The sequence below is a fragment of the Euleptes europaea genome, chromosome 14, assembly GCF_029931775.1.
Source record: "Euleptes europaea isolate rEulEur1 chromosome 14, rEulEur1.hap1, whole genome shotgun sequence".
NCBI lineage: Eukaryota > Metazoa > Chordata > Lepidosauria > Squamata > Sphaerodactylidae > Euleptes > Euleptes europaea.
The window spans coordinates 57,542,952-57,568,710 of record NC_079325.1 but is presented as its reverse complement, the minus strand read 5'-3'; the positions used below and the strand labels follow the sequence as shown (position 1 = coordinate 57,568,710).

The 25,759-nt window shown below is 50.4% G+C and overlaps 1 protein-coding gene across 1 annotated transcript in view; it reads right to left on the bottom strand.

Annotated features, from left to right (window-relative positions):
• SARDH (sarcosine dehydrogenase) overlaps positions 1–16,449 on the bottom strand; it is an 85,606-nt gene extending 69,157 nt beyond the window's left edge. Inside the window, exons 1-5 of the mRNA XM_056860416.1 lie at positions 16,134–16,449; positions 15,292–15,470; positions 12,461–12,640; positions 11,877–12,000; positions 2,514–2,614 (exon numbers count right to left, since the gene is read on the bottom strand). Coding sequence (XP_056716394.1) covers positions 2,514–2,614; positions 11,877–12,000; positions 12,461–12,640; positions 15,292–15,470; positions 16,134–16,449 — 900 coding nt within the window. The remainder of the gene's footprint in view (positions 1–2,513; positions 2,615–11,876; positions 12,001–12,460; positions 12,641–15,291; positions 15,471–16,133) is intronic.
• Between the last annotated feature and the right edge of the window lie 9,310 nt (positions 16,450–25,759).

The window sequence follows — 25,759 nt, the reverse complement described above, 5'->3', positions numbered from 1 at the left end:
AGATTCTAAATCCCTGGAGATTATGATGATTTTTGTATTTTAAAAAAATTCTCTAGATCAAATGTATGCAAAAAGTTAAAATGCTTCTTTTAAAGGGAGAAACCGGTCAGCTCTCCCCCTCCAGATGGCTGAAAGGAGGGACCCTATTCTTTGTTTACACAGTTTACTCACTACTGAGGCACAGCAGGTTGGTGATCCCAGCAGCGGCAGGAAGGAGACGGCTTAAGAAAACTTACAGCCATAACCTGTAAGTGCACAAACACCTGGTTTTTTCAAATGAAACAAAATCCTCTGGGCCAGATGAATTGCACCCAAGGGTACTCAAAGAACTTGCAGATGTAATTTCAGAACCTCTGTCCATTATTTTTGAAAAGTCTTAGCAAACAGGAGAGGTGCCAGAAGATTGGAGGAGGGCAAATGTTGTCTCCATCTTCAAGAAGGGGAAAAAGGAGGATCCAGGTAACTACCGACCCATCAGCTTGACTTCTGTACCAGGAAAAGTGTTCGAACAAATCATCAAACAGTCCGTCCTTGAGCATTTAGAAAAGATGGATCTGATCACTAAGAGCCAGCACGGGTTTCTCAAGAATAAGTCATGTCAGACTAATCTTATCTCCTTTTTTGAGAAAGTTACTACCTTGCTGGATCAGGGGAATGCTGTAGACATAGTTTATCTAAATTTCAGTAAGGATTTTGATAAGGTTCCACATAGTATTCTAGTTGACAAATTGGGGAAATGTGGGTTAGATCCTATTATTGTTAGATGGATCTGCAACTGGTTGACATATCGTACCCAAAGAGTGCTAGTTAATGGTTCCTTGTCCACTTGGAGAGAAGTGGCTAGTGAAGTTCCTCAGGGATCTGTGCTGGGCCCTGTGTTGTTCAACCTCTTTATAAATGATTTGGATGAAAGAATAGAGGGGATGCTTATTAAATTTGCAGATGATACTAAATTGGGAGGGGTAGCAAATACGGTAGAAGACAGCCAAGATGCAGGATGATCTTAACAGGCTGGAGAAATGGGCTAGAACTAATAAAATGCACTTCAACAAAGACAAATGTAAAGTTCTGCATTTAGGTAGGAAAAATCAAATGCATAATTATAGGATGGGGGAAACTTGTTTGAGCAGTAGTGTGTGTGAAAAGGATCTTGGGGTCTTAGTAGACCAAACACTGAGCATGAGTCAGCAGTGTGATGCGGTAGCTAAAAAGGCAAATGCGATCTTGGGCTGCATCAACAGAAGTATAGTGTCCAGATCACACAAAGTGATGGTATCGCTTTACTCTGCTCTGGTTAGACCTCACCTAGAGTATTGTGTTCACTTTTGAATACCACAATTTAAGAAGGATGTAGACAAGCTGGAACGTGTCCAGAGGAGGGCAACAAAGATGGTGAGGGGTCTGGAGACCAAGTCCTATGAGGAAAGGTTGAAGGAGCTGGGTATGTTTAGCCTGAAGAGGAGAAGACTGAGAGGGGATATCTTCAAGTACTTGAAGGGCTGTCATATGGAGGAGGGTGCCGAGTTGTTTTCTGTTGCCCCAGAAGGTCGGACCAGAACCAACGGGTTGAAATTAAATCAAAGAGTTTCCATCTAGACATTAGGAAGAATTTTCTAACAGTTAGAGTGGTTCCTCCGTGGATCAGATTTCCTCGGGAGGTGGTGAGCTCTCCTTCCCTGGAGGTTTTTAAGCAGAGGCTAGATGGCCATCTGTCAGCAATGCTGATTCTATTACCTTAGGCAGATGATGAGAGGGAGGGCATCTTGGCCATCTTCTGGGCATGGAGTAGGGGTCCCTGGGGGTGTTGGGGGGAGGTAGTTGTGAATTTCCTGCATTGTGCAGGGGGTTAGACTAGATGACCCTGGTGATCCCTTCCAACTTTATGATTTATGATTCTAAGTTCCCCTGAAAAAGCTTAATTGTGAAATGTGTAGAGATTTTTCTACCTGAATAAAATATTCTTCTTCAATTACACCATCAGCTTTTATGCCCGTTTTTATATCTGTGATTGGTGCGGTGCTTCTGTTTTTCCCCCCAGCATTGCATAAAATTTTAAAAGTTGGTAAAAACCATCACAGAATTATATATAACATGGAGTGCCATGCAGAAACACAACAGGCAGCCTCTTCTGAGGCACCTGCTCGCTTCATCTCTGCCTCCAAAGTGAATGGATGATCCAGGGACACTTAATGCAGCAACATGGCCAAATAGCCAACCCCAGCAGAGGTGGATTGGAAAGAACCACTCAGAGCAGGGAATCATACAGTGATCTGGCAGTGAGCACCTTGCTGCTTGTTCCTTCGGGCACCTAGGGGTCTGTCCCCTTGTACACATTTCAGGAATTACACAGCATTTGTGTTCTTCCCAAGATCGCTCTAGAAAGAAAAACTAATTTAAAATAAACACCTCACTACTGAAAAGCAAAGCAGAGGCTGCTCTTACTCTCTGTCTCACTTAAACGTGGTTCCTGCAAAGGCTTCCCCATTATTAAAGAGCATTAACAGTGTGCTGACCTGGATGCCCTCAATTTTCTCTGTCACGACATACGCATGATGCATCGCCACAAGGGGGACGTTCACACCGGCCATCTTCCCCAGGGCTTGGGCCCACACACCTGCCAGAGAAGGAAGGCTACCTTTGAGTGGCAGCCAGAAACACCTTCCCAAGAATGGCCCACCTTCAGGGCCCCCTTCTGGTTTACCTTGAAAGGTGGAATTTGGAAATGGAAAGAAAATGGAAGCAGGGAGCGGCCATCGAGATTTCTGCCAAGGTCAAAGTTAAAGCAAATTTACAGGTGAAACATCAGAAGAATTGCAAGGGCTGCCAAAAGAATCACCAGTGACATTTTGCTGTGGGAAAGCGAGTGCAGTTTTAAGCCACATTAACAGAAGTGTAGAATCCAAGTCACAAAAAGGAACGGCTCTGCTTCGCTCAGCATTAGCAATCCAGAGTAGGACTGACTGTACCAGTTCCAGTGTCACGTTTTCAGAAGGATGTAGACAAACTGGAACAGGATCGAAATAGGGAGGTGAAGTTGTTTGGGGGTCTGGAAAATAAGCCCTGTGAGGGAAGGTCGAAGGAACTGGGCATGTTGATCCTACAGAAGACTGAAGAGCAGCTTCACTGAGCTCTTCAAAATACCTGAAGGGTCGTTCAAGGGCCATTGAACTTCCAGGGAAATTTCCTGGTGAGCCGCTATCCTAGAGAGCCGCTGTTGGCCAAGAGCAAGCAGAGCCTGGCCCCAGCAACCCTGCCAGAGCCTCAGAGCCGCCTGGCTCAGACCCTTAATTGGCAATGCCAGTGGGTGTCAGCTCACCAACTGTCTCCTTCAGCACTGCTGCCAGTTTGGGGGCAGATCCAATGGGTGAGATAATGCCCACTATTGGCCCCACTGAGCTGAGGAGCTGGCTTGGAGGACCATCATAGAAACATAGAGCTGGAAGGTACCTCAAGGGTCATCTAGTCCATCCTTCTGCACAATGCAGGAAATTCATAACTACTTTTCCCCCTCTCCCCCACCCAGTGACCCCTGTTCTATCCTCAGAGGAAGGAATTTTCCTCCAGGATCCCTGTCCAGTCTAGCCTGGAGAAAAATTCCTTCCTGGCCCCAGAGTGGCCATCGGCATCACCCTGGGCATGTCCAAAAGGACCACAAGAGCCCATATGTCCCTGTGTGCCAACCAAGATCAAGGGTGATTAATCATGCGAACTCAGGGGAATCTCCATGTTTAGCAGCAGTCCACTTCTGCTTACAGATACCAGGACGGGGTCTGTGGCTTGAAATGGGAGCCTCATGCTCTGAGGCTGGGCCTTACCAAGAGCACTTCCCAGGATGACTCAGGGGAAGGGCTGCAAGAACAAAACAGCCAGCACCAACCCTTGGGGCAGGGATGTGGCAAGAGGCTGTGGCTCTGACAGGTGGCACATTCAGCGGGAACTGGTGCCGCATCAGGCTTTCCCTTCATTTATCCAGGAGCCAGAACCAACGGGTTGAAATTAAATCAAAAGAGGTTTCAGCTGAACATTAGGGAGAACTTCCTGAAAGTTAGAACGGTTCCTCAGTGGAACAGGCTTCCTCGGGAGGTGGTGGGCTCTCCTTCTTTGGAGGTTTTTAAGTAGAGGCTAAATAGCCATCTGACAGCAAGGCTGATTCTGTGAACTTAGGCAGATCATGTGAGGGAGGGCAAGAGGGTTTGTGTCAGTGTTTGGCTCTTGTGGCCCTTTCTTGCATGCCCAGGGTAGTGCCGATCGCCATTTCGGGGTCAGGAAGCAATTTTCCTCCAGGCCAGATTGGCCAGGGATCCTGGAGGTTTGTTTGTTTGTTTGTTTTTTGCCTTTCTCTGGGCCTAGAGCAGGGGTTCACTGGGGGTGTGAGGGGGGAGGTAGTTGTGAATTTCCTGCATTGTTCAACGGGTTGGACTAGATGACCCTGGTGGTCCCTTCCAACTCAATGATTCTATGCGCCCTCAAGAATGCGTTGGCATTTTTCTTGTTTCACAGTAACTCAATGGAACCAAGTTTTTAAGTGTAAGGGTTGATTCAGAATACTGACCCATTTCAAACTGTAAAGAAGAAGAATGCACCCTTCCTCCCACCAATAACCACTATTCTATATCCTGCCTGGCGAAATCCTGCATCATATGTTGCAGGGCAATCCTAAACTGAGTGTCAGCCCATTGATCGTAATGGAAGGCTGTTAACTCTGCCCAGGACTGGACGTCTCCACCCCTCCAATACCTCTGAGTCTAACTAGCATGTACTTTCCTTGGCTGCTTCCTCCCTTTTTATACACAGGCAAGTATAAAAACCCTGGCTCTGTCTACAGAGCCCTGGAAGGTTGGAACCTGGCCTAGGCAACAGAACGGTCTCTCTTGGATGCGAAGGGAGCTCTCTTGACAAAGGAAGCCTTGACTCTTGAAAGCTCATACACCCCAAAATCCTGTGGTCACTAAGGTGCTCCTGGACTTGAATCTAGCTGTTCTTTTGGCTGCTTCACTCACAGCACCAGCATAAGGATGTTTTTGGGTTGGGGTGCCAGTTCACACAGCAGATGGGGGCAGAATACACCTCCAAGTGAAAAAAAAGGGAAAGAGAGAGAGAGAGAGAGACAGAGAGAGTGAGAGAGATCCATCCCTGCAAACAGATAACAAACCAGAAAAACTGAATATATAACACTCACTTTAAAAAACTGAACCAAAAGGTTCTTCACCATTTTGACAACATAAAATGCATCACTTATAACTTACAGCCCATTCCTGAGCCTCCAGGACGGTAGTCCTTAGGAGGCCAGGAAGGGGATGCACTGGCGTTCATGCCCCGTGTCAGTGCCCATGCCACTTACGCCATCCAGGGTGACACAAACGCCGGCGGGGGGACCTGGACACCATTCTCTCAGTGCTGCCACAGCAGCTCCATGCAAGGACGCCGGCTGGGCCTTTTGCTGGCATCCCACCGGCGCAAAGCCCTAGGGAGTGACATGGGGGGGGGGGGCGGAGCTGCCAGTAGCTGTCCCCTTTTGCCCCTTTCACCAACGGGGAGAAAAACAGAGTTTCACTTACCGATAACTGTTGTTCATCTGATGGTTCTTCTATGCAGTAACACATTGTGACTGCGCAGGCGCAGGCCAGCCATGGATAAGATTTGTCAGCTTCTAGCAAAATCTAAGAGAGTGCTCCCCCTCCCCTCGGGGCATGCAATCTCCCCGCCCCTTGGTCACATGACCCAAGGAGGAGGGAGCACTCTTCCCTCTAGTTCTCCGACCTGCCACCACGGAACCAACCAGACTAGCGGAACGGTCCCACAGCAAGGAAGGAGGGAGGGAATGTGTTACTGCATAGAAGAACCATCAGATGAACGACAGTTACAGGTAAGTGAAACTCTGTTTTTCATCTGAATGGCTTCTATGCAGTGCCACATTGGGAGAGTGAGCTCGCTTACCAGGACGGTGGGTGTGGGACATTCACGGGAATAAGGACTGCAGCACGGCATGTCCCACAGCTGCATCTCTTGCTGAATCCACATCCACAGGGTAGCGTTTCATGAACGTGGAGGGAGTGGACCAGGTGGCAGCTTTGCAGATGTCCCGGAGATCTATCTTTGACGAAAAGGCTATAGAGGCCGCATATTCCCTGGTAGAATGTGCCTTGATCATAAGAGGACATTCTTGGTGAACAAGGTCATAGGCTAGTTTGATGGTAGACGTGATCCACCTTGAGAGAGTCTGAGGAGAAGCACGATGACCTCTACGGTTTTCCCCAAAACAAACGAAAAGGTTATCATCCTTACGAAAGGACTGAGACCTCTCCTAACGTTGAGGGAGTGTAATGCCCTATCAGCATCTGAAGATGGGTGAGGGGGAAAAACTGGGAGGACAATGTCCTGTGTAAGGTGGAAGGCTGAGACTACCTTAGGCAAAAAGGAGATCTTTGGCTTGAGAACCACCCTATCAGAATTGAACTTGGTGTAGGGAGGGGTGTGTGAGAATGCTGATAAGTCACTCATCCTCCTTGCTGAGGTTATTGCGACCAAAAAGGCAGCCTTAAACAAGAGCAGAGCCAGTTCGCAGGTAGCTAATGGCTCAAAAGGAGGTCTCATCAGTTGAGAAAGTACTAGGGAGGGACTCCAACGAGGAACTGGTGGAGCGACAGGAGGGTACAAATTAGTAAGGCCTCTCAAAAACCTTTTGGAAAGGGGATGATTAAAGTCTGAAAAGGAGTCGATATCCGGGTGAAAGGCCAATATTGTGGCCAAATAAACTTTAATGGAGGAATTAAATAAACCCTCATCTTTGAGGGACAGCAAATAATCAAATACAACAGACAGTGGGCAGGTAACTGGCGAAACATTCTTGTTTTTAGCCCAATCAAAAAAACGTTTCCACTTTGAGTCATAAGATCGCCGCGTGGAAGACTTTAGCGAGTGAAGGAGGACCCTAATTACCCTATCAGACCACTGCCCTGTGGTAGCACCCTCCAGGCTGCAAGTTGAAGATTGGAAGGGGAGTGGGAGGAGTCTTTCGGGAGAAGGATGTAAGTCCCCTGCACAAAAAAGGAGTGACAAGGATGGCATCTGTCCTGTCTTGGCCAGTAGAGGGAATGGGGGAAAGAGATAAAAGTAGAGGGAATGGGGTAGAGGGAATGGGGGAAAGTAGAGGGAATGGGGGAATGGGGGAAAGAGATAAAAGAGGGCCCCGTTCCAGGGTATCTGAAAGGCATCCTCCCTTGAGCCTGGGCTGGCTCCCGCCCTCGAGTAAAAAGTGGGACACACTGCATTGAGGTGTGTGGCAAAAAGGTCCACCTGGGGGCAACCCCATCTCCGGAACAGTTGGTTGAGACAATCGCTGTCCAGGGTGAGCTTGTGAGCCTGGTTGGGAAGGTGACTCAGAGTGTCTGCTAACGTGTTGCTCTTGCCTGCAATATGAATCGCCATGAGAGTGGCGCTGTGATCTATGGCCCACTCCCAAATGTCACTGCCGCCTTGGAGAGCAAAACGGACCCTGTGCCGCCCTGTTTATTTATGTAATACAGGGCGGTGGAACTGTCCGTAGCGATCTGAATGTGTCCAGGTGCCCTGCAAACGAAGACAGAGCGAGACGGATGGCACGGAGTTCAAGCAAATTAATGTGTAACCAAGATTCTGTATGAGACCAAACACCCTGGGAGGTAAGGTTACCACAGTGGGGGGCCCACCCTGAAAGGGAAGCATTTGTGAACAAGAATCTGTCAGGGGTGGTTTGTGAAAAGGTATGCCTGCCAGAATGTTGGCATCAAGTGCCCACCACCTTAAGGAGGAGATTACATATCTGGGGATGGACAGGCGTTTGTATTGGGGATCAACATTGAGCCTGAACACCCGAAGGAACCAGTTTTGGAGCGGGCGCATACGTAGCCTGGCAAACTCCCCCACAGCCGTGGTGGAAGCCATCAGGCCTAACAGCTTTTGTATGTGATGGGCCGTCTGAAACCTTTTCTTTGTGAACCTGGTCACCATTTTTTGGATGGCATGGGCTCTCTGCAAGGGAAGGAAGGCCTTGGCCAGCCAAGCATCCAAGCGCGCTCCAATGAATGTCTGGATTTGGGCAGGAATTAGCTTGGACTTCTCAAAATTAACTAATAGCCCCAAATTGTGAAGGACTGAAAGAATCAAATCCACCTGTGTGGACAATTCCAACTGAGAATGGGCCACCACCAACCAATTGTCAAGGTAGGGGAATATCATGCATCCCTTCAGGGCAAGGTGAGCCACCACGACAGCAAGGCACTTTGTAAAGGTCCTGGGGGCTGTTAAGAGCCCAAAGGGCAACACATTGTATTGGTAACACTTATCGTTACATTTAAACCTTAAGAATTGATGACACTCCACATGAATCGCTATATGAAAATAAGCATCGCGGAGATCTAGTACCAGAAACCACATGTGACTATCTAGAAGGGGAAGAACCTCAGGAAGTGTAAGCATACGGAACTTCCTGGTCTTAACGAAAACATTGAGGTCCTGGAGATCCAGGATAGGGCGTTTCCCTCTGCCTTTTTTATCTACCAGAAAAAAGTGGGAGTAAAACCAATGATTCTGTTCCGAGGGCGAGAACTCTGAAATAGCTCCCTTGGCCAGGAGAGTGTCAACCTCTTTCACTAACAGATCAGGGGCAGGCGAGGAAGAGCGGCCCATGGGCCTGTAAGGAGGTAACATATGAAACTCAATAAAGTAACCAACATTTATTATCTGAAGAACCCAAACATCAGAAGTGACTGAAGACCAGGCATGAGAGAAAGCCGACAGGCGGTCAAGAAAACAAACGGGCACGTCTAGTCATGCCTGTTTTGGCTTGTTAAAACTACCGGGCGACCCCCTCAGACCTTTACTGGTGCCAGGTCTGGGAAATTTCCTGTCCTGTTGAGGGCGTGGAAAGGACGGACGGAATGAGGGCTGCTGAAAAGAACCTTGGAAGCGATAGGGACGGTTGGGCTGATTAGCTTGAAGGCCAAAGTAACGCCGCTTAGCATCAGGGGCCTGGCGGGTAATCCCTAAGGACTTCGCATTCGTTTTATTTTTCTTCAAGCGATCCCAAAATGTGTCGGTTTGGTCGCTAAACAAGGATGTCCCTTCGAAGGGAAGGTCCTCAATATGGGCTCCAGTGTCGTGGGTAGTGCGGATTGACGCAGCCAGGCATGTCTGTGAATAACAATGGTGGAGGCTATGGCTTTACTGGACGAATCCACCACGTGGCGAGCAGCAGTTAACTGCTGCCTTGTTAGGGACATGCCCTCTGACTGGATGGCTATCGCTGAGGGATGCTGGTCATCTGGAAGGATAGCAATCTGTGGAGATATATGATCCCAAAGGGAGTATTGGTAACTTGCCATCATAGCAAGGAAATTAGAAATGCGGACACTAACCACAGTAGAAGAGTAGACTTTTCTGGCGAGAGTATCTAATTTGCGGCCCTTTGCATCTCGTGGTGAGGAGTGCGCTCCTGACCTGTACTTAGAGTCCCCAACAATGTCCTCTGGCGAGGGGAGGGAGGTGCGAGACTCTTCGTCCTCGTCCGACCAGGCGAGAAGGAGGGGTCATACTCAGAATGATAAGTGTCCCTCGACCCAGAAGGAGTTCTGGAAGGAAACGGCTCATGAAGATGCTCTTGCCTTGAGTGGACGGACTCAGGACGGCGCGAAGGGGCACGTCGACGTCGATGAGGGTCTCCTCCAGGCGAGCGGGTACGGGAGTGTCGGCGACTATGAGTGTCGACCGGGGAGCCCGAATAGGCCGAGGGAGTAGGGTATCAGCGTCGATGATCTCAACGTCAAAGGGAAGGGCTCCTGGAGGAGTGGCGTCGGGAATGGCTCCAACGACTGGAATGGCTCCGATGAGTTGAACGGCTCCAACGTGTGGAACGGCTTTGATGTGTGGATCGACTCCGACAAGTGGAACGGCTCTGACGGGTGGATCGGCTCCGACAAATGGATCGACTCTGACGAGGAGACCGATGAATCGAATGACGTCGAGACGAAGTAGGGCTTAGAGAGTGGCGCCGAGAAGTGGATCGCTGACGAGGCCTTTGCCCAGGTTCGAGACGGGACAAGCCCCTTGACGACACCAAGTGAGTCTCCTCGGCTGGCTGACGGGAGTCCCGAAGGACTTCTCCCGCTTGGAGCTTTGTCGGCTCCGTTCCCTGCCCCTGGCCCTCATGTTGCGGGGAGTTATGGGGCACTTGAGGCACGTCCTTGTAGAGGTGGTGCTCCTTAAACTCTGCTGAGTCTTCCTGGGCCCTGCTCGGAGGTGGAACCGAAGGGGTAGCCAGGAGACGAGGAGGCGAATCCTCAATAGCGATGGGCTGTTGCGCAGCCCCATCTGCAGGATGAGGCGCCTTGTCTTGGGATCAGCACGGCGAAGCAGTTGAGTGCGACCGGCGTCGAAGAGACTTGGGCAACCTCGAAGACGAACGGCGTCAGAGAGTCTTTGGCGACTTCGAAGGTGATCGGTGTCGAGGAGATTTCGGTGACCTCGAGGGTAGTCGTTGCCTAGGCGATCTAGAGCGGGACGCACGTTTTGATGAACCGCGGCTGCGGCCATCTTGCGAACCCGGGGCAATAAATTTCGCTGGCCGAAGAACGACCGAAGATGGCTTTTTAGAAGGTGCAACCCCCTTGGACTTTTTGGCCGGGGTTCCCTCTACGGATTGGGCCTTACCGGTCGAAGGGCCAGGCTCAGCAGAAGTACCTCGTGGGCGTAGAGACTCCTTATAGAGGTGGGAGATGAGACGACTGGAACGTACCCTCAGGGCCTTGCTGGTAAGTTTACAGCAACTCTTGCAAGTTGCTGAAACATGGCCCTCTCCCAGACAAAGGAGACATTCTTTGTGAGGGTCAGTCTTCGCCATCTTCGCACCGCAAGAGGTGGAGCCTTCTTGGACTCCATTGCTAGAGACGAAGCTAGACATGTTCTCTCTCCGTGGCGGCAGAAAGAGAACTGGAGGGAAGAGTGCTCCCTCCTCCTTGGGTCATGTGACCGAGGGGTGGGGAGATTGCATGCCCTAAGGGGAGGGGGAGCACTCTCTTATATTTTGCTAGAAGCTGCCAAATCTTATCCGTGGCTGGCCTGCGCCTGCGCAGTCCCAATGTGGGACTGCATAGAAGCCATTCAGATGAACAGTGTTGCTGTGCCAGCTTTTTGCTGAGTTTTCAATGGGGCAAAATGCCCCATTTAAAAAATAAAACCCCAGAAGGCTCTTTAAAGCCTTTCAGTGGCAGGGGAACAGCTTTGGAGGTGCTGCAGTGGCGCCTCGGCCGTGCCACCCCTGGCCGCCGAAGGCTCAGGAATGGGCTGTATGTAAGCAAGTGACGTGCTTTGCCATATTTGTAAAATTTAAAAATCTAAATGCCTTTTTAACAAGAAAAATTGTGTGAATGTACCAAATTCATTCAAGAGAGTTGCAAATTGCTGCACCCAGTGCTACCTTAGAGGAAACACATTTTAGTTTTTGCCATTGCCATCTGAGAAATAGCACTCCTTCAAATTTCTTCTTTCAATTGGCAAAACTGAAAAAGTCCCCAGAAAAAAATCTCTAGTTTTTTCTGTGCTCTTCCAGGGCCTCTTCACATCTTGAGTTGTAGTCTAGCCTGACTAATTGGATTTGTATCTAAAGGGGGTTGTTTTCTTTTTGCACAAGTAGCATTCAGCTGTGATTTCCCCCACTTTACCACCTATTTGGATGGCCTGAGATAAAGTCAAAAGCAGGTTGGCTCTGGAACTCCTTTTCTACTTGGAGAAGGGTATTTATCTGAGGACCACCTGTCTGATACAACATGCTCTGGATCCTGACTGTAAGCAAGGCCAGCGATCCTACAACAATTACAGCCTATTTATTCAGTTTTTCCTACCTGCGCAATTCACCACACAGGGTGTCTGAATAGTTCCATGGCTCGTCACCACAGCTGCCACCCGCTGTACACCCAGGTCATCTGTTCTAACCTCCACACCAGTCACTGGGCAGTTCTCAATAATCTAGAAAAAGCAGAGACAGAAATGAACTGCATGTCTCTCCTCTTAGAGGGCCGCAAACAAACACCAGCCCTCTAGCAGCTGAGCAAATACGGATCTGCCCATCTGGCCCACCTCTCCACACTCCAGTTGGCAACAACAGCTCCCCCTTTTCAAATGGGTATGTTGGGAACCACCTTTGGCGTATGTTCTCTCAAGGAACTCTAGCTTCTCCCTGTTCAAGACCTGCTAAGAAGTAGCTACTTACTCAGTCCGCCCATCGGTCCCTCCAGCCCAGGGCTGCCTCCTCCAGCAAGAGATCTTCTAGATCTTTCCAGACCTGCTACCTGAGATGGTTTTAACTGGAGGTTAAACCTGGGACTTTCGACATGACGAGAAGGCCCCCCTCCCCTCCCACCGGGCCTCTCCTAATACTGATGTGACTGAGGCCCACTGCCACCTCCACTGCGTCCTTCTTCATTACCAGAGTCCCTCGGGCAGTGGCCGCCCGGGCAAGTGAGGAGCAAGTGCCTGCAGGATCCATCGTGCCGTCCTTGGGGACATAGAGTGTACCATAGAGGTCGTCCACATTCATCAGGGGATACAAGTCCTTGGTTTCCCCAGGGGACAGGACATACGACTCGACACCGTACACTTTACCGAGCTGCAAAAGAAGGCAAAGAAATAAGCATGTCGGTTCGGAGAGGATGGGAGAGCTGGGTTGCAAAGGGGGCAGCGTGGGGTGTGTCAGCGGAGAAGGCGAAAAATGCAATGAGTTTCTCTGATAGACAGCTGCCCCCTCCCCCGCCCCGCACTCCCAGTCTTTCCCCAGACTGCCCAACTCTCTGGGAGTCTTGGGTTCACTCTAGGGTGGGCTCCGTCCAAGCAGGATAGCGGACAGCCTCAACAAGCCTGGCCTGCTTGTACCGACAAAGCACCCTCTAGCATGCCCCCAGAATCCTTTGCACCGCTCAGTAGACAAGTCAACATGGAAAGGTTTCCTTTGGCCTGAAAATCACAGCAGCAGAATATCCTGACGCAGCAGAAAAGAAAAAGTACCCAACAGAAAGAGCTCCAGAAGAATCAACATGAATGAAGTGCTGAACCTGGATAGACTATGAGTATTAAGTTCTGGAAGCCTCTCTGAGGTCTTATGTACATGGGAGATACTCCACATTCCCACATCTGATGACAGAAAAGAATGAGTGAACCAGCGTGGTGTAGTGGTTAAGAGCAGCGGACTCTAATCTGGAGAACCGAGTTTGATCCCCCACTCCTCCACATGCAGCCTGCTGGGTGACCTCGGGCCAGTCACAGTTCTCTCTGAACTCTTTCAGCCCCACCTGCCTCACAGGGGGCCTGTTGGGGGGGGAAGGGAAGGTAATCGTAAAGCCACTTTGAGACTCCTTTAAGTCAGAGAAAAGCGGGGTATAAAAACCTACTTCTGCCCACCAGGACAGTGAATGCAGGTCAGGGCTGGTGGCTTCAGGGCAGCTACTTAGGAAAGCAGGTAGACCATCTTGGTCTGCCAAGGAGTCAGGGCAGAATCACTAGCCAAGCTGAAAGGGTCCCATTTTGTTCCTCAAGGTCCAGTGTGGTGTGGTGTAGTGGTTAGAGTGTTGGACTAGGACTAGGTACCCAACCTTTTTAAACCTGTGGACGTCCTTGGAATTCTAAAACAGCATGGTGGGCACAGACACAAAATGGCTGCTGCAAAATGGCTGCCACAGGAGGTGGAGCCAGCCACAAAATGGCTGCTGCAGCTGACCTTCAGCCATACAGTGAAGATCCTTGTGCTGTGGTGGCAGCTGCTGCCAAAGCAACATTTTAAAAAATCTGCACAGCCAATCAAATCTCCATTGGCCAATCAAAAGCCTTGCTGGGCAAAAGCCCCACCTGGTCCCACCCACTTTCTAAAAACACTTTCTAAGAACAGTAGTGGCGGGCACCATGTTGGGGACCCCGGGAGTAGGTCTTGAGAGGCCCAGGTTCAAAGCCCAGCTCAACCAAGCAACTCACTGAGTGTCGCTGGACAGCCAAGCCTACCTCACTGGGCAGCTCCAAGGGTAACAATGAGGAAGGGAGAACCCAGGTATACTGCCCTGAGTTCCTTGGAGGGAAGGCAGGATCAACATCAGGTAGATGAAGTCACTCGGTCCCCAACTGGGCCAGAATCTGCAGAGCTCCTTCCGGCCCAGCGTAGTGGTGGCCCAGATAAAATTGCAGAGCTCAGGCAAGCAGCTCCCTCTACTTGCAAGCTGGGTACAGAGCACACGGCCCCGGCTGAAAAGTCTGATAAGAGAAACCGCCCATTTCCTGCAGGAATTCCAGAGAGCCACCTTAACCAAGGTTGAAATGCAGTGCTGAAATTTACCCTTTGACAACCACACTCTGTGCTAAATGCAGCAAAACTACTAGTGAAGCTAATCTGCCCTAATGTTAGTTGGCATGAATGACACCATGCTGAATTCCTTGGGGAAAGGGGGGCATGGACTAGGAGAGAGATGGACAGAGAGAGGTTTACAGAGCTCTTTCCACACGTACCCTGCTTCAGACAAGGGTGAACAAAACAGAGAACATTTAATTCTGCTTCTAATTCATATTGCCAGAGAGCAAGTCCTTTGATTTAAAAACAAAACACCCTGGAAGAAAAAATGTGACTTAAATTTATCTGTTCAATTATTCCCTGTTTTGGATTTTGCCTTGGTTGGGATATTTTACAGAAGAAAACAGGCAGGCCTCTGCTCCAAGGAGCTAAGAAACCTAAATTTCAACAGAGGGGGAGAAGCCAAAGAGAACGGAGCCGGGGTCCACAATCAAAAGAGAGGGGGAAGACTGAAGAGGCCCAAGGGAACCAGGGGCAAAGAGAAGCAGCTACTCCTGCTGCGGCTTCACTTCAGCTGTGAATGAGGACTGAGGGGTGAAGTTGAAGGAGTCACAGGAGGGTCTTGCGGTGGCCACTATTGGGAGCAAGGCGGGGAAAGGTCAACACTCTGACAGAGCGCAGCAGACGTCTGAATGGCTGAGAGGAGAACTGGAGAAAAAGAGAGAAATAACCAGATAAGAGGGCAGAAAGACAGGGTGGGCAAGGCCCTGAAGAACCCAGGCAGGAAGGAAATGGAACCAGTGCTGAATGGGAGAGGTCCACATGATCTGGACAACAGGAGCAGTGGATGGCTTAGTCAGCAGAGGTCTAGACAGTGGAGTGAGGCCACAAGAAGGGAAGACCAGCAAGCAGATCCTTGCTTTGTTCAGAGCAGGAGACAGGAGCAGGTGTGGACAGGAGCAGGGCTAGGTTGGGAAGGTGCTGCTTACGGACATGAGGCGCTTGTATTCATCCAATCGTTGCTTGTTGGAAGCAATGAAGAGGCCTCCATTTTGAATCCATCCTGTGTGGAGGCCTGTCTCTTGCTGCAAGTCCCGGCTGACCACGTCACGGGTGTGAGCCAACAGCTCAACCTCCACGTCGCTTGGGCGCAGCTGCCACAAGAGACCTGAAGGAAAGCAGAAGAACAGGCTGACCTTTCAGCATGCTGAAGCAAATGACCAGTGGCCATCCGGCCTCAGCTCCCCTCTCCACCATGAAAGGAGGACATCTTCTCTAAATTTCCAATAAAGAAAAAGTGAATTCGTTAAATGCAGCCCTAAAGAAAACCGTCTTCAGCTGGTGGGGAGGGTTGTTCCATAATTGTGGGGCTGCCACTAAGAAGGCCCTCTCTCATGTGCCTACCAGACAAGCTTCTTTGATTGATAGGAAAGTCAGGAGGGCCTCTTCCTGTGATCTTAAATCCTGGGCATACCCCCCAATCACGTCTGGCTCATGCAGTCAGGACTCCTTGGACAGTTGGGGAAATTTACTGAGCTCCCCTAGGACACCCCCTCAGAAGCCCACAAGTGATGAAAACACCACATGACAGGGCCTGGAGTGCTTGCAAGGGAGGAGTCGGTACAGCCTGAGGACCTCCCTTGGGTAGTGCTATGCCTCCCATGCCCTGCTCCATCTTTCCCAGCCTGTCATGCTGTCCACCACCACTTAGTCACATTTGCCCCTGGTGGTGGCCGGCCTTCCAGAAAGACAAAAATGGGATGAACCTCACACAAGCTGCACAGTTCCCAGCATGCCTCCCCTCTCCCCTCAAATCAAGGCACTCTTTGACCTGCTGTGTGCCACGTGGTGCCAGAAGTCAAGCGGTCCCTCTCCAGTAAAACGGTGTTGGTCACCCCCATCTTAGCAAGGTGGTACACAGTCTGGCACCCAATACTGCCTCCCCCAACCACCACTACATCTGCTGAAGCAGGGAGTGGCTTGGTAGGCCCCTTCCCCTGGGGGCTGCTTTCCTTCAGAGTCTTCTGGTAGGGGACATTCTTCTCCGATGTGTGGGTCAGATCACTGCTGAAAAATTGGACACTTCGTCCAGGCAATGGAGGCTGCAGAGAAGAGGCTATTTGGAACACGCGTCTCAGGTGAGCCATGGTGAACTGGTCCTGCAAAGGAAAGAGAGAGATCCTTCAAGTTTAACACCCCCTTTGGGTCCTATGTACAAAGAATATACCTGGGAGTTACAGCCCTGGGCTGGGAGGGATGAGAAACAGTTGGCTAAAAATCCAGCAGGAGTCCTTTAAGACTACAACCAGGGCTGACATATTTCAAATAAATCGACTATGATAAAACCAAGATTGTACTCTGCTGAGCCAGTTTCCATAAAATCAGGTGGTAGATTAATTCTCATCACACAGAATAAGTGAAGAAGCTTACTTATTTAGGGATTCTTTACTCTTAGTCTGGAGGTACAAACTACATTCAGCCGGTCAAACTGAAAGGAGAACAAAGTGTTCCCTACTTTTGGCTGTCTTACAGAGGTAAAGAATTATTACCCCATTGGGAGAACTTAGAGAAGAATCTACACCCCCAAGCCTTAGATGGGGCAGAGGTGATGGGGATTTCAAGGAAGAAATAGGTGGAGGTATTTAAAAATAAGCTCTCAAGAGTATTTTGGGAATTGTGCAGAGAACTTGAGCTGAGCCATGACTAGAGTTAAATCTGTAAGCTGAAATAAACTTGTACCTGTTCAGTTAGTGGGTGAAACATATTTCAATACTAGAAAGCAGGCTTTCTAAAATATGCTTTAAGAATGGAAGTCCCTCAGCATATGGCCTCAGCCCCGTGGGAATCAAAGACAGCTTCGAACGCCGCAGTGCCACAGATTTCCCCAGAACCTCTTCCTCACTCTGAAGACAGGCTGCTATTGTCGAAGGCTTTCACGGTCAGAGTTCATTGGTTCTTGTAGGTTATCCGGGCTGTGTAACCGTGGTCTTGGAATTTTCTTTCCTGACGTTTCGCCGGCAACTGTGGCAGGCATCTTCAGATTACACACATTAACAGATCACTTCAGGATACAATGGTATTAACATACCATATCCTCATTAGCACATTATCTTGATACTTACAGGACAATGATTAGCACATTACTTTTGCAGGACAATACTCAGCTCAAACCCAACCCCTTTCTGACTATATATTACTCTTCCTACACCCTTGACACTGAGAGACACTGTCCTTCAGTGTTACTCCTCTGAAGATGCCTGCCACAGTTGCCGGCGAAACGTCAGGAAAGAAAATTCCAAGACCACGGTTACACAGCCCGGATAACCTACAAGAACCAACAGGCTGCTATGTTTGTCCTCCTCGAATACCAAGGTTTCTTTTGAAAGCTGCTGCTTTGAACCAGCATGCAAACAAAGCCCTTAAGCCAAACTATGTTTTAACTTGTACATAAAAGTATTACCATTAAGAATAAATGTCTTTTTCTGCCATGATTGGAGGCAACATAAGTTAAGTAAAAAGCTCTGGAAAATCTGGGCTCCAAAGCCAAAGGCCACAAAGTCTGGATGTGTACTAATTTCATGTTCTGGCCACATCCCAGTTAGGCTATTCGGCAGGGTCTCGGAAATAGGTTTCCCTGCGGTATCGCCCTGCAACATCTTGAGCAGCATGGGTGTTAAAAGAACTGGCCGAAGTGATCTCAGAACCATTGGCAATAATCTTTGAGAATTCCTGGAGAACAGGAGAAGTTCCAGCAGATTGGAGGAGGGCAAATGTGGTCTCCATCTTTAAAAAGTGGAAAAAAGAAATCCCAAATAATTATTGCCCAGTCAGCCTGACATCAATACCAGGTAAAATACTAGAGCAGATAATTAAACAGATGGTCTGTAAGCACTTAGAAAGAAATGCCGTGCTCACTGACAGTCAACATGGGTTTCTCAAAAACAGGTCATGCCAAACTAATCTCATATCTTTTTTTGAAAGAGTGACAAGTATGGTAGATGAAGGGAATGCTGTAGATGTAGTGTACCTTGATTTCAGCAAAGCCTTTGATAAAGTCCCCCATGATCTTCTTGAAGCAAAGCTAGTAAAATGTGGGCTGGACACTGCTACTGTTAGATGGATTGGTAATTGGTTGATCAACCGAACCCAAAGGGTGCTCATTAACGGTACAACTTCATCCTGGAGAGGAGTGACCAGTGGGGTGCCACAGGGGTCTGTCCTGGAACCGGTACTATTTAATATTTTTTATAAATGACTTGGATGATGGAATAGAGGATATGCTAATCAGATTTGCAGATGACACTTGGGAGGGATAGTTAATACCCCAGAGGACAGGGTCAGAGTTCAGAATGACCTTGATAGACTGGAGAGCTGGGCCATAAGCAATAAAATGGATTTCAATAGGGAGAAGTGTAAGGTACTTCACCTAGGCAGAAACAACTTAAGGCACAGGTACAGGATGGGAGATAGTTGCCTTGACAACAGTACATGTGAAAGAGATCTGGGAGTCTTAGTGGACCACAAACTGAACATGAGTCAACAGTGTGATATGGTGGCTAAGAAGGCCAATGCAATTCTGGGCTGCATTAATAGGAGTATTGTGTCTAGATCAAAGGAAGTAATGCTACCACTGTATTCTGCATTGGTCAGACCTCACTTGGAATACTGTGTCCAGTTTTGGGCTCCACAATTTAAGAAGGATGTTGACAAGTTGGAATGTGTCCAGAAGAGGACGACCAGAATGGCCAAAGGTCTGGAATCCATGTCCTATGAGGAGAGACTTAGGAAGCTGGGTTTGTTTAGTCTGGAGAAGAGAAGGTTAAGGGGTGACATGATAGCCATGTTTAAATATTTGAAGGGATGTCATGTTGATGAGGGAACTAGCTTGTTCTCTGATGCTCCACAGACTAGGACACAGAGTAATGGATTTAAACTAATAGAAAAGCGATTCCACCTAAACATTAGGAAGAACTTTCTAATGGTGAGGGCTGTTCGACGGTGGAATGTGCTGCCTCGAAGGGTGGTGGAGTCCTCTTCTTTGGAGGTCTTTAAGCAGAGGCTGGATGGCCATCTGTCGGGAGTGCTTTGATTGTGGGATCCTGCATGGCAGGGGGTTGGACTGGATGGCCCTTGTGGTCTCTTCCAACCTAGTAAACTTGTGAACTTATGGGAAACCTTGCCTGTCTTGGCCAGAAGGGGTCTATTATGAGGGCCGTTGTGTTTTCCAACCTCATTTTGCACAGGACCTGTGATATTAACGGGAACGGGGGAAAGGTGAAAGTATAGGCCCCCTATCCCTGGAAGCTGAAAGGGATCTTCCAAATGTGGCCACCCACGTTGAAATGGTGCAATCTTGCTTCCCCATCCGGGGCTCCTAGGAATTTAGCAACTTTAACCCCAAGTTGATTAACTATTGTTAGACTTAGTCTATAGTGTTTTCTTGTCCCAGTTCCTTATAGTTAGTATTATATTGTTGTAGTGGGTCTGTGGGAAAGGGAGTTGGTTTTCTATTCTATGGCCCTGGTTAATTAGAGTATTTTAGTCTATGTACCTTTTTGTAACTTACAGTTGAGCAGATATTAAGTGAGGTATATAGTAGGGTGGATCTTAGATTTATTATTATTGTACCTGGATAGTATAGAGTGTTGGGGTTTAGGTTAGTTGTTGCTCTGAGGTTACCTGTTGCAGGTAGATCATATGCAATCTGGGGAGGCCAGTCTGGGGCTGGGGATCCCAGTCATCAGGGGGCGCAGTAAGTATGGCGATGGGAGCAGATATTATAAGGGAAGGAACCGGAGATATGGACATGCTCGGGTCCCTTCCAACCTGCGTCCCATCCCGAGAAACGATAGTAGAGGCGATAGGAATTGCCCATCCCTGACACTGCTGTTGTGCAACGCCAGGTCCATTAATAACAAGACCACCACCCTGCGTGACTATTTTTCTGCACAGGGTGTGGACCTGGCTTGCGTGACCAAGACCTGGGTGTGGGAGGGCGAGGTTGTCGCCCTGAAAGAACTGATTCCCCCAGGTTTCTCGGTCCTTCACACGTCTTGGAAGATGGGCCGGTGGGGAGTGGCTTTGTTGGTCAGGGAGGCTTTCCCAGAGAATGGTGGGGCTGTGCTGCCTGGGAGCAGAAGACTCTGTATTTTGTTAGCTTCTATAGATAACAGGTCTGTACTGGGTGTATCCCACTTCTGTAATATGGGGAGAAGGTATTTGTTGTTGAGTTCCCATTAGCGAGGGGCAAGGGTGGTGCAGTTGAGGAGGTCCACAACCTGGCTGTTGGTGCCTGCTGTGTGTACCAGTTGTGGCTTAATGAAGTATACATCACTCCCATATCTGGGTTGCTAAGTGACATAAGATTGTGGAGGCTGTGCCTTCTTGCTTACACAGTACACGGCTGTCAGGAATGTTCTTCCCTGCCATGTGTGAGTATAGGGTGGTTGGTCCTAGATAAGCAGCCTTGAGTCCTAAAGTTTTTATCTGAAGATATTTCTTGTGCATGGGCTATACAGCACTCACTGAGAAGGATCCTGTATGAGCACCCCAACCTGATAGTGAAGAGTCTGTGGTGATGATGACTTCTGGGAGGGATGAATGGAATGGAACCCCCAATAGGAGGCTGTGAGAGAGAGTCTACCTGCTCAGGGGATTCAGGGCATGTCTTAGGACAGGGGTCGGCAAACTCATTAGTCAAAAGAGCCAAATATCAACAGTACAACGATTGAGATTTCTTTCGAGAGCCAAATTACTTAAACTTAAACTACATAGGTAGGTACACTGTTTATTATCTTAATAAACTGTAATTAAAGTTTTAAGTCTTAATTAAACTATAGGTACACTGAATAAAACTTGATATCATACTTAATAGTGATCTTATTTATTGATAAAAATTAAATTGTAAGTCCCTGCCATTTTCCCCTCCCAGTCCGGAGTCCTCGTCTGGAGTCCTGGTCTACCGCCATAAAAGCCTACTGGTAGACCTGGCCTCCGGCGGAGTCCCATTGAGAGGCCAGGTCTACCCATTGGCTTTCTTGGCAGTAGACCTGGCCTCTGGAGGCCCATAGAAGCCAATTGGTAGACCTGGCCTCTGAAGGGGGACTTTTTCCCCTCCTCGGAGTCCAGGTCTACCGCCAAGAAAGCCAGTGGGTAGACATGGCATCCCAATGGGAGTCAGCCAGAGGCCAGGTCTACCAAAGGAAGCCCGCCTGGCCCAACAGCTGATAGGCAGGCGGGGGGGGGGGGCAGGAACTGCCGAGCCCCCGCCCAGCAATCGCGAGGGGAGGCTTTAGCCTCCCAACCATTGAGGGCAAGGGAAAGGGGGACCCGGCCATTCTCCACGGCGGGGGGAGGGAGAGACAGCGCGCCCGCTCGCCTGCTCTTTCGCACTCTCTCTCTCTCTCTCAGGCGCGCCGGCTCCGCAGCCCGGCTGCCGGCGCGAGCGGGTGCGAGAGCAGGGGCTCCAAACCAAGTTCGGAGAGCCGCACTCAACGGGCCAAACAGCAGCATGTGGCTCGGGAGCTGCAGTTTGCAGACCCCTGTCTTAGGACGTTTAACTTTGTGGAATGAGGTTGATGGTAGGCACTGAAGCCCTGAGACACCACAGCAGCAGCGTGTGCATGCACAGTCACACACATGGGACGATTGCTGTGGTGGACGCCATTAGGCCTAGGAGCTTTGGAAAGAAAATGATCGGTTGAAGTTGTAGATGGTGGCAGCGTAGTATCACTAGTTTGATAGCTAGTATTCTATCTGGATGTGGAAAGGCCCTTGCTAAGGAGGAGACCAGAATGGCTATGAATAGGTTCCTTTGAATAGGCTGAGGGCTTTTAGGATGCTCAAGGCTAGCTGCCTGTCTGATAATAGCTTTGGTCTGGGATTCTGCTATGATCCGCCCACTGTCAAGATATAGGCAGGTTTTGCACCCCAACCCGCATAGATAAGCCACTGCCTCTACTTCGGTGAACAGCCTGAGGGCCGTGGCTAGGCCAAAAGGCAGGACTGTTTATTGTCGAAAATGGTATTTTTGGAAATCTGGCCTGACTGTTACACGGAAACAAGCATTTATTTTACTTATAGACATAAATCTCTAGTGATCATGACATGCGTATCGGATTCTCACTGTAGAGCCTGAGGTCTTCGCTAGGGGAATATATATGGATGGTTTCAGCAGTGCATCCTCTGGGGGTGGTTCAGAGGCATGATCGAAATCCTGTTTATTGTAAACTGATTTGGTCATGGTCATAGTATGGCTGGAGTTCAGCGCCTCTTCCCATTGCTTTGGAAGGACCACGTGTGACATTAGGAAGTCAGAACCAAGAGGAGCCCATGGATCCCAGTTGCGTTCATCACAGTAGTCATCATATTGGTCTTGGAATGGAGGGGAGATGGTGGTTAAACGATCGGATCCAACAGAGAAGCTGACAACAGGGACTGATGATTTGGGATTGGTGGCTCAGTTTGATGAGCTCACCTTCTTACACAGATGGTGCTGACATTGGAGAGTGATCTGATGGTGTGGCTGTTCTCGGAACCCACGTGGTCTTGATGATGGGTTCAAAGGGCACTTGCTTGGGAACTGTGCCTTTATGGCGGGAAGAGGATGTGGACAACATGGATGATTTTGACAAGGCCTTCTCCATGTGTTTGCGTTTGCTCCAAGCCGTTTTAGGATGAGGCTCCAAAGTACTTCCTCACAGGTGATGCTGGGTTAGTGGTATGTGCCCTTTTAGGAGTTGTATTAGGAGCTGGGGGTTTCTGAATCTGGTCTCAAAACCTACAGTGGGTCAGGAGCAGTGCCAGACAGGGCTTTTTCCCATTAAGAAGCTTTTAGGTGACTCAGCCATGTCTTGCCTTAGTGGTGAATTGCCTACATGCCAGACATTTGGAGACATCATGCTCTTCCCAGTTCAAAACCAGCCCAAGGCATCATCAGTGGCCTGCAGCTCTTGCTGGATAACATTTCCCTCACGTACTCAGGGCCTGGGTGGCAGAACTTGATTCGCTTACCAACAGTTCCCGAACCTGAAACCGCTTCTCACCAACAGTGATGGACCTCCAAAGGGAGACACAGCCCCAAGGAACAGACCCTGCAGCAAACCAAGGGGCCAACTTTGTCCGCACCTACACTCTGGCAATACTGTGACAGGACCCAGAAACACCAGCGGTACCCGCTTGGGCTCAGCCTCTACTGCAATATATTCCATTGTGTGCCAACACGGGGCCCTTCTGCTCTGAAGGCAAGGCAAGGCAGGAGTCCCTATGCAAAAAATAACAGACCACAAACCTTTCTGACCAAAGGTCACCATCCTTCTGCAAAAGAACTTCAGAAGGAGACTCCAGTGTGAAACCGATGAAAGGGAATTCAAGGGTTCCATGTTGCCCCACCCTTCTTGAGAGGGGGTTGAAGCAAGACTTGGGATTTCCACCTCACCCTTTTTTCTTTTTTTCCATCAAGTTGCAGCCAACTTATGGCGAGCCCTTGTGGGGTTTTCAAGACAAGAGACATCCAGAGGTGGTTTGCCATTGCCTGCCTCTGCCCAGCAGCCCTGAGCTTCCTTGGTGGCCTTCCCATCTGAATACCCACCAGGGCTGCCCTCGTGCTGCTTCAGAGATCTGAGGCGGCCGGACTAGCCTGGGATATCCAGCAGAGGGCGCCTCACCCCACAGCTGGTGGCAAAGCCGGGCCCTCCCCGCCCCAGGCAGGGCTTCGGGGCAAGCTGGGCATTTGTGCCATTGGAGCGGGGTTGTACAGATTGCGCTCCACCTGGGGCTTCTCCGGCTGTGTTGCTGTAAGCAAAAGGAGATATTGGAGCCCAGCGCCCCTCCAAGACTGCGGAGTCGCCTCTGCCCCGCAGGAAGAGTTCAAATGGCAGCTTAGGTAACGAACACGTCATAAAATCAGCGAAAGACAGGCCAATGGGCCTCCCCTCCCCCCCCAAGTCAGCCACCTGCTGAGTTGCGTCCGTCTCTCAGGGAAGACGAGTCATTCCACAGGGCACCCACCCACCCACAGGGAGGCATCCCAGCGGGGTGGGCAGCGCCCTCTCCTCTTGCGCCACGCTGGCCTCTTCGCTGGGCGTTGACCGACTGCAGCGGGACCGCCGCGAAGAAGCCCCCTCTGCCGCCCAACGGGGTGGGGGGTGGGGGCTTCACACAGCTCAGAGTGCGGGGGTGGGGGGCAGAGAGCCCCCTTTCCCCGCAGGGCCCCCAGGCTCTGGGGCGGCTTTCCCGTAGGAAGCCCTCAAAGGGGGCTCCTCCTCTCTGGCCGGAGCGCCGTCGGGGTCCTTTGGAGCAGCGGGCAAAGGGAGGGGGGCGGGCCCAGCTGCCCGCCGAGAGGGGAAGGGGCGTGGGGCGCCTCCGGCCCGTCTCCCTCCCCCCCTCCCTCCCTCCCGCCGAACCCAGGAGCCGCCACTCGCGCCCCGCTCCGGACCCCCGACGCCCCCCACTCACCGGCCCGCGCTCGCCGCGCGCTCCTGGGGCCAAGTCCCCGAGGGCGGTGGGGCGGGGGGCGGTGGCCGCCAGCCGAGCGCTCATTGGTCCAGAGGCCCGGGGCGGGGCTGCAGCTGGCGGCGCGAAGAGCGATCCGGAGAAGCTTTGGGGGCTCCTCCGCCTTGGGACCGGGCCAGCGGTTCCGGGGTTGGGGGAGGGGGGGAGGGACCGCGGGGGAGGCGTGTGGCCTTCGTGCCGCCCCCCCCCCCACCGCCCTCTTCTCCAGGGGCACTGGCCCCTTTACTCTGGAGAGCAGGTCTAATTCCGGGAGATCTCCAGGCCCCACCTGGAGGCTGGCAAGGCCACTCCCACGGCGAGGACATAGTCAGCATTTATATTGCTAAGGTCTCTGTTTGGAGCTTTTTCAGCCTTCTGCCCTGTAAGGAAATATACTTGGGTTGTTTTTTTTAAAAAAACTTTAATGTAATTAAGGTCAATTGTAAATGTTCATTCTCCGGCTGCAGAGTGGAGTTCAAGCTTTTGACTGACAGCTCCATCATGGCTAAAGAAATGAACCATCCTCAGAAAGGGTGGCCTTAAACCAGGCCAGCCACAGCATTCCTAGTTGTGTTTTTTTCTTGGGCTGGCAAAGAAAAAACCACGTTAAGAGGCAACGTTAAGAGCCAGTTCCGCCTTGTGGCCCCGTCTGCTTACAGAATTGTCTCCAGGCTGCACACACAGTTTCCCCATCCCTGTCTTGTCCGAACAACAAGCCTGTGAGGTGACGGAGGGCAGCCCAGGGCTTGGCCCTGAGGCCCGCCCACGCCCGGGCTCTGACCCCCACGCTGGCTGGCTCGCCTTACTGAGGGTCTTGAGCCAGCTGCCTGTTGGCCCGGCGGAGTCACGGGGGCTGTCGTCCTCACCATGTCTTTGAAAGGCCCAACTGTCCGTCACAGCGCCAGGAAGGGCAGCTGCACCGCCTCAAGGGAGAGTGAAGAGATGTTCAGTGGTGGCCCGAACTAA